Raw genomic sequence first — 8,712 nt, forward strand, 5'->3', positions numbered from 1 at the left:
ATGCTGACATTGAATCACACGTTCAGCTTCCCTTTAATTTCACCACACAGACGTCCAGAGAGCCCATACATAAAGCATGTTACATAGCACTGAATGAAGTTGTGGTTCCATTGGCAGCTCCCTTTATCGTTTTGTGTAACATTAACGTTTGATTTAAGGGCAATTTTTGTTTGACTTTTGTGAGCGCAGGTTAATCAACTTGTGGTGTGTATTGTTGTTAATGCTTGCTCTGCTCTTTATTGCAAATTGTGACTAATTCACTTTCACGTCTTATAAATACCTAACTGGTATAAAACAAATTGTAGAGCAAAGCCTTAAAAACACCAATATTGCAGGTTCAATACCTACATAGATACTCATAGTGTACCTTACCAGATTTGTATGAATGACCCAGTATGGATGAAAAATTGTGTCTGCGTTGTAAGTCGGTTAGGATGAAAGTGAATAAATAGATAGTTTTCTCTCTCATATCTCCTCAGGGAAACTGCTAAGGTACCCTTTTGTGAGTTCAGTGGTTAAATCTACAGCCATGCATCTCTCATCTTTGCCTCTGCATCATCTGGCACATGACACCACAGAGCTTTTCAGCACACACGCCTTAACCCTGCTCCGTCTGTGCCACAGTGCTGGGGGATGAAGATGGCGAGGGCTACGAGACGGACCACCAGGACTACTGCGAGGTGTGCCAGCAGGGTGGCGAGATCATCCTGTGCGACACCTGCCCGCGTGCCTACCACCTGGTGTGCCTGGAGCCCGAGCTAGAGAAGGCCCCCGCCGGCAAATGGAGCTGCCCGCACTGCGTAAGTGTCATCCACCCCACTGGGGCTCAGGGCTCTCCCCAGGCACAGGCAGCACACACACACACACACACCACATACACACACACACACACACACACACACACACCACACACACACACACACACACCATACACACACACACACCATACACACACACACCACACACACCCACACACCACAGACACCATACACACACACACACACACACACACCACATACACACACACACACACCACACACACACACACACACACACACCATACACACACACACACACCACACACACACACCACACACACCATACACACACACACCACACACACCATACACACACACACACACACACACACACACACACACACCACACACACACCACACACACACACCACACACACACACATACACACACCACACACACACACACAGGTCTCTCCCCAGGCACAGGCAGCTCTTATTCATACTTTGTCTTACTTTGATCTGATTTTGGAAAGCAGTGCTGGTCTGAAATTGATGGGATAGTGTATTAGTTAACTTCAGAGCCAGCTGACAGAGAGGACTGGACTCAGGGCTGACCTCTTGGGTTTTGATTGCTTGGTTTGATTGGATTTCAGATGTATCCAATTTGAATGATCTTTTTTGTATATATTTAAAATAAATCCAGTGGGAATCTGCCCAACTCTGCATTTGGACCCTGAGAATATTTCTAATAAATTCTGCATGCAGGGATTCTATGGAATGTTTGTCTCATCTAGTCAAGATTTCTGAGTAGACCCCATATAAGTATAAGTATAAGTATATATATAGTCTTTTGATCCCGTGAGGGAAATTTGGTCTCTGAGTCTGCATTTATCCCAATCCGTGAATTAGTGAAACACACTCAGCGCACAATGAGTGCACACACTAATCCCGACGCAGTGAGCTGCCTGCTACAGCGGCGCTCGGGGAGCAGTGAGGGGTTAGGTGCCTTGCTCAAGGGCACTTTAGCCGTACTGGTCGGGGTTCAAACCAGCAACCCTCCAGTTACAAGTCTAAAGCGCTAACCAGTAGCAGTAGGCCACGGCTGCCCCATTCTCACATCCATACAGGTGCAATTTTAAGCTATGATGTGAGGGCTAAACAATATCAGAAATGTTACCTTAGCTTGCTGTGAGAAGCATTTTAAATGGTGGTTGTGAGGGCTGGGGTAAGTTGAGCCAGCTAACTAGTATTGCTTCTGTAAGATTTTTAAGTTTGCCTTGATTTTGTGACCTCATTCTATATGGTTCCTTACTGTTACTAAGGGCTAAAGAGACTAGGCAACAAATTAATCTGATTTATTTAAGTCGATTAAATGGGTGAATTCAAAGGTAAACCTATTTGGCAAATTCTCAGTTATGTTGGTGTTTGTTACTGTTTGTAGAGATTGTTTTAAGAAAATAAAAATGTTTTACCTGAAATCTGCTTTGGATCAACTTAGCCCACTCTAATAGGCTCACTCCTACATATGGGGGGAAATTGTGCCAGAAGACCAACTTTTTGCAGAGAGCATATCTCTTTACCCTTATAAGTTATCAAAGAGTTGTTGGTTACAGAAGTTGTAGAAAACTTTGAATTATTGTTTGGTGTGAAACTAAATTAAAACTAAATATCTTTGATGAAACATTGGAAATTATGATTAGAATGTAAAAAATGTCCCATCTTACCCCGTTCTCCACCACGTGTATTCCTACTGTAGGCCTATTTCCAATCACAGATGGAGCACATGTGGTGATCATATGGCATTTTGTGCTTCATGACTTGAAGAGTGCCCTTTTTATGCATTCTTTAATTTATCAAACTATTCGCCTAACCATGGCATCAGATTTCAATCAAATGCGTAGAACCATAACTGTCCGAAAGTTTTGAGACCCATGAGCCCATGCGCCTTTCCTTTCTAGCTCCGTTGCCGCCATTCAAATCCTAGTAGAGCACCCTGAGGAGCGGCAGCATCTATTGTAGGTAATGATCCTCTGCTGAGATAAATCACCATTAAACCATCTCAGTACAACCTGCAATGGAAGTAGCCGTACTTAGACATCAAGATGAATAATAAGCTAGCGAAAAATATCTTTGTAAAAGCGCTAACTTAATGTTAATGCCGCTAATTCCGTTCCTGCAACTTTTAACATAGGGCCTAAAGCAAGTGGATAAGTCTGGGCAAGTAGGCTAGCATCCCATTCTTGTTAAGACGGCGCTGATAGAATTGTAGCCATGCCGCAATCTGTGCTGTCAAGGAAATCTTATGATCCACGTTATAAAGATGCTATAAGATACGCACATGAGACTTGTTACATAGGACTTAAAACTAACCTTGATAGATCATAGGCCTAGAGGCGGGAGCGTCCCTTATGCGTGACTTTTTGTGCAGTAACATTCTTCAAGTTAAAAAAGTAAAAAAATGAGATTAAAAATAAAAGTGTAAATAGGCCTATCTGTATATCAAATAAAACTGCCATTCAACAACCACCTGATAGGTCTAAGGTGGATAGCTTTTAGGCCAGTGGATCAATGAAAACGATCCATGTGCTCCAAACTAGGATAGGCCTACTGTTGCTGTTTGTTTTACCAGTTTTATGCGCAATGAATGTTGCAGCCAGCCTCAGACTTATTTTATTTGCTAGAAAAGGGGTGTTAGCCCCTTTGACAAAATGGTCAAGTGGCGTCCGGAGTGACTGTATTTATTGTTATTTTTTAAATAGTAGTGGGTGACCTTTTATACGTTGTGCACCTGTCCCTCTAAATGGCTGTGCATTTCCCTCTCTCCGTCTGTTTAGGAGAAGGAAGGCATCCAGTGGGAGGCGAAGGAGGAGGACTTTGAGGAGTTTGAGGAGGAGGCCGAAGAGCCGGTAGAGGCAGCGGTGGCGGCAGCCGGGGAGGAAGAAGAGGACGACGACCACATGGAGTTCTGCCGTGTGTGCAAGGATGGCGGCGAGTTGCTCTGTTGCGACTCCTGCCCTTCTTCCTATCACATTCACTGCCTCAACCCACCCCTTCCCGAGATACCCAATGGGGAGTGGCTGTGCCCACGTTGCACGGTGAGTAACGATATTTCTGGCCAATCAGAATTCAGCTTTCACCAGCAATGACGTTTTAATTACCATAATAAGAAGTGCGACCAGTTCTTGATTTTATCCATTCAAGCCCTGGCAAAATAGGTTGTAATTAATTATCATGTTTAACTATCATGAAGACATATTCCGATGAAAGAAAAATAACAATACATTTCATCTTCCTAGGCGACAGATTATTCAAATAGATCAGATAAGTGATATCTGAATATCTGATTGGGTGATGTTTTTGCCTTCTCCCAGTGCCCACCAATCAAAGGGCGTGTTCAGAAGATCCTGCACTGGCGGTGGGGTGAGCCCCCTCCACCTGTCCCTGTCCCACCGCCCCCCGATGCTCCACCGGACGCGCCCCCTCCGCCTCCCATGAAGGGGCGGCCGGAGAGGGAGTTCTTCGTGAAGCTGGCCGGCCAATCCTACTGGCACTGCACTTGGATCACAGAGCTACAGGTGAGAGAGAGAGAGAGAAAGAGAGAATGAGTGCAGATGAAAAGTAAACGGCAAGGACTATGTGGCGAGCTTAAGACACAATAGACATAGCTAGATGTCCCATTGCACTATACAAGAGAAAAACATCTCTACGGTGCAATGTTGACTGATTCCTCTAAGGTAGTACCTACTCTAGTAAAATCTATTATTTCTCTGTACTGTAATTTGTTTGAGAGAAAGGTATCCACTGAGGTTCTGAATTATTAATTACTCATGTAAAATCTTACAACCACACTTAGAAGCAGAGCATATGAAGCCATTTCTTGAGCCATCTCCTTTTCAAAGTCTTCTTTTCACGCGTTTGTCTTTCATTCATTTCACTCTCTCTTGTCTTGTCTTTGTCCAGCTGGAGATTTTCCACTCGGTTATGTTCCGGAACTACCAGCGCAAGACGGACATGGACGAGCCCCCCAGCCTGGACTACGGCTCTGGGACAGAGGAGGATTCTGGGAAGAGCGAGAAGCGGCGGGCCAAAGACCCACAGTTTGCCGTCCTGGAGGAGAAGTATTTCCGCTACGGCATCAAGCCTGAATGGATGATGATCCATCGTATAATCAACCACAGGTGGGTACATGGACGTCTGGGTGAGATGCGGGTACGACGGCGTGTGTGGCTGTGTGAATACACACATATACAGGGCTGAAGATTTTCAGGTACGGTGTCAGAGTTAGGACATGGGCCAGGCCATTTAAGATTTTGAAAATATAATTCGTAATAGCTTTGTAAGTTCAGACATAGAAATGTTCCTGCATATGTGTCTGTGTGTGTGTGTGTGTGTGTGTTTGTATCTATTTGTATCAGTATATATCCATGTGCGTGTGTGTGTGTGTGTGCGTGTGTGTGTGTGTGTGTGTGTGTGTGTGTGTGTGTGTGTGTGTGTGTGTCAGTCTATCTGTGCTGTTTGCTAGTAACTTCATATGTGTGTGTTCCACAGTGTGGATAAGAAGGGGAGCTACCACTACTTGGTCAAATGGAGGGATCTGACCTATGACCAATGCACTTGGGAGAGAGATGATTTGGATATCCCAGACTTCCACGTGCACAAGTCTGCCTACTGGAGGCACAGGTACTTAAGTGGATGACAACACAATTTGCAGCAGTTTTGTTTGTGATGAGGATAAGTCAGAAGCCGTTGTAGGAGTTAGGTGATGTTTCAGTTTCTTTAGAACACAGAGATAAAAAGAGAGATGGGGAGTGAGGAAGAGATGAAGAGAGAGAATACCATTTCCTGTCTGTCTCACCAGGGATGAAGTGATGAAGGAGGACATAGACAAGCCGAGGAAGAGGAGGAGAGAAGAAGATAATGATGACAATGACAACGATGATGAAGTTCCTCGAACACCTGTTACTGACGTGAGTGCCCCCCCCCCCCCCTTCTCCTATCCTTCAGTTTCACCCCCACCCAAGATCCATCTGTCTTATTTTTCCCTCCCAGAAATAGAAATGTGGGTACCCTGATATAAACATAGTGATTTGTTGGCTTTTCATCAGGGGAATAAATGAATAACACAAAAAAGGCATATCAGTCTCTGGGCTTTTCTATGTCCATACATCATAGGGCTGCTCGATAATAAATTAATTTATTTAATTAAAATGTATTAATTTAAATTAATTTATTGCAGATGCATAACATTGTGATTACATACTGTGGTGTGTGCCATATTCAGGCATTTTGGATTAAATCCAGTGACATGTTTGCTGATGACCTGATAAAAATGCCCTTTTCTTTAGAATTCTACTTCTGTCATGTTTGTAGGCTTGTCTGACATCTCTGCTTATATGTGGACCACAGTAGCACTGGTTGAAACCAATGGTTGATAGCTGGATAGCCAATAATTATGTTAATCGTGCTAGTCGGAGTGTTTAGTTTTCCCACGTATTTTCTAAGTTTGCAGCCTTAAATGTAATCTATGTTTTTTCCCCTGTGTCTTGGGAAATGCGTTTCATAATCCATTGGGACTGAACGAGCAAAAAATCAGTGTTAATTATCTAATAGTAACGTTCAGTGTTTTGCCTAATGTTATCCACTTGCATTAATACAAGTAATTGACAAGCTGTAACGTTATAGTGTGCTAATTTCAACAACCAGGCGTGTTCATCTTGCCATAACTTCTCTAAGTAGTTTGGTCATCCTGATTGACAGTGATAACAACAAACTTAGCAGAGAATGCGCTAGTTACAATTTCGGCGTGGCTCATGATGCTACCTATTAGTGAACCGACTGCACGAGCACACACACACAACCCAAAACTGCTTGAGTGGCCTGTGCACAGAGGGGAGGGGCGTGTTGAGTGCGGGGCTTAAAGAAGCAGCGTGAATCAGTGCGCTGTATGATTTGAAATTGTATCTATTTTCGAAACACTATTTCTAAACAGAATGTGGTAAAATAATATTTTTTGTTTTTGTGATTGTTTGAATCCAAATTCGAAATCAAAACAAAAATTCGATTAAAGGATAAGTCCCTTTTCTGGTTTGTTTGTTGTTTGTTTTGATGAACTAGAGTGGTGGACACCGAAATTTTGACGATGGGTCCTGTCTCGACTTTTCTGACTCGTTTTGAATCGCCTTTAACTACTTCAGTGTGGCTGCCTATGGGCATGCACAAACATGTCCTTAAAACAACCCTTATCGTTTGTTTTTAAAACTGTGCAACTCACCGAGTGGTTAGTGGTATTCGTTGATGTTCCAAAACAAGTAGCGTAACGAAATACAGTTTCTGTCGTGTTTTATTTGCCATTTTGTAAAATCCCTTTGATTTCTGTTGGAAGAGTCATAGCACGTTAATATTACTGCGCCACCGGAAACAGAAACGTTTTCATTTGGTTTTAGTCTTTCCGCGTGACCTTCTTTTACTGTCTATGCTTCAGGCTCAAATATTGAGCGGAAGTTTATACGCGGTTGTGAGGTATCTGAAAAAATACTTTCACAATAGCAAATGACACGGCTGGAAATCATACATTGCGCCGATATATATTGTTTTTAATAATCAACGAACACCACTAACCACTCGGTGAGTTGCACAGTTTTTAAAACGAACGTTAAGGGTTGTTTGTGCATGCCCATAGGCAGCCACTCTGAAGCAGTAAAGGCCATTCAAAACGAGTCAGAAAAGTCGAGACAGGACCAATCGTCAAAATGTTGGTGTCCACCACTCTAGTTCATCCAAAACAAACCAGAAAAGGGACTCAAAGGGCTAAATACCGGAATTATCCTTTAATTGCGCAGCCCTAACAGAGACACACATACACCCACCGCCCTAATACAGACACACATACACCCACAGCCCTAATACAGACACACGTAGACCCACAGCCCTAACACAGACACACATACACCCACCACCCTAATACATCATTTCCTGTTAGCCTTCATTGTATTATCTTCCGGTAATCTCTCTCTCTTCTGACTACAAATATTTTCCAAATATTTTTCTCTCTCTCTCTCTCTCTCTCCCTGTGTAGCCTACCATTAAGTATGAGGAGCAGCCGGACTTCGTGACGGTGACGGGGGGCACGTTGCACCTCTACCAGCTGGAGGGCCTCAACTGGCTGCGCTTCTCCTGGGCGCAGGGCACCGATACCATCCTGGCCGACGAGATGGGCCTGGGCAAGACCATCCAGACCATCGTCTTCCTCTACTCCCTCTTCAAAGAGGTACGACCGGCCGCCATGCAGTGGGCCAGTTATTGGCGTGGGGAGATAAAAAAAAAAAATGTTTTTTACCTGGTTAGCGTACATATTCACTTGCATACATATCACACAGTCACACAAGTCATGCAATCTCAATGAAGATCTCTGACAACCAAGAAAACATGGTCACAGTGCAGACATTTTGAGATGGCTGTTTAACTAGATCGGATCTCTTCTTGTAACTTGACCCCATATATAAAAGTGCATGCCAGATTCTTCCTTCATCACTGAGTGTTTCACTTGACACATCCAGACCTCAGTAGCATGATAAATGATGGCACAATAGTGGCAATGTCAACAGTCGGCAGTGAGACAGTATGGAACTTCAGAAATACGGCTGCCTTTGAATTCACCGTGCAGGACAAAGCGCCCAGACGAAATCTGCTGAGTCATTTCTTCATCACTGAGTCATTTCTTCATCACTGAGTGTTTCACTTGACACATCCAGACCTCAGTAGCATGATAAATGATGGCACAATAGTGGCAATGTCAACAGTCGGCAGTGAGACAGTATGGAACTTCAGAAATACGGCTGCCTTTGAATTCACCGTGCAGGACAAAGCGCCCAGACGAAATCTGCTGAGTCATTTCACGAATGAGGCAAATGAGGCACTCTCTGAGCTCCGACACCTCATGCTGTGCAAACCACCG

General features: G+C 43.8%; 1 protein-coding gene across 4 annotated transcripts in view; it reads left to right on the plus strand.

The window, feature by feature from the left end:
- Nucleotides 1–8,712, plus strand: part of chd3 (chromodomain helicase DNA binding protein 3) — a 56,232-nt gene that overhangs the window by 8,241 nt on the left and 39,279 nt on the right. For all 4 annotated transcript variants that reach the window (XR_012987651.1, XM_076289145.1, XM_076289147.1 and 1 more), the window contains exons 8-14: nucleotides 625–800; nucleotides 3,593–3,853; nucleotides 4,130–4,333; nucleotides 4,719–4,936; nucleotides 5,307–5,438; nucleotides 5,617–5,725; nucleotides 7,834–8,025. Coding sequence is in view for 3 of the 4 variants with exons in the window: in XM_076289145.1 (XP_076145260.1) it covers nucleotides 625–800; nucleotides 3,593–3,853; nucleotides 4,130–4,333; nucleotides 4,719–4,936; nucleotides 5,307–5,438; nucleotides 5,617–5,725; nucleotides 7,834–8,025 (1,292 nt within the window). In the remaining variant the exon portion in view is untranslated. The remainder of the gene's footprint in view (nucleotides 1–624; nucleotides 801–3,592; nucleotides 3,854–4,129; nucleotides 4,334–4,718; nucleotides 4,937–5,306; nucleotides 5,439–5,616; nucleotides 5,726–7,833; nucleotides 8,026–8,712) is intronic.

This window comes from Alosa pseudoharengus, unplaced genomic scaffold (assembly GCF_046254945.1).
Source record: "Alosa pseudoharengus isolate Yale_2024_CS ecotype anadromous, Long Island Sound unplaced genomic scaffold, YU_APseudo_1.1 YU_APseudo_1.1_scf_17, whole genome shotgun sequence".
Taxonomy (NCBI): domain Eukaryota; kingdom Metazoa; phylum Chordata; class Actinopteri; order Clupeiformes; family Clupeidae; genus Alosa; species Alosa pseudoharengus.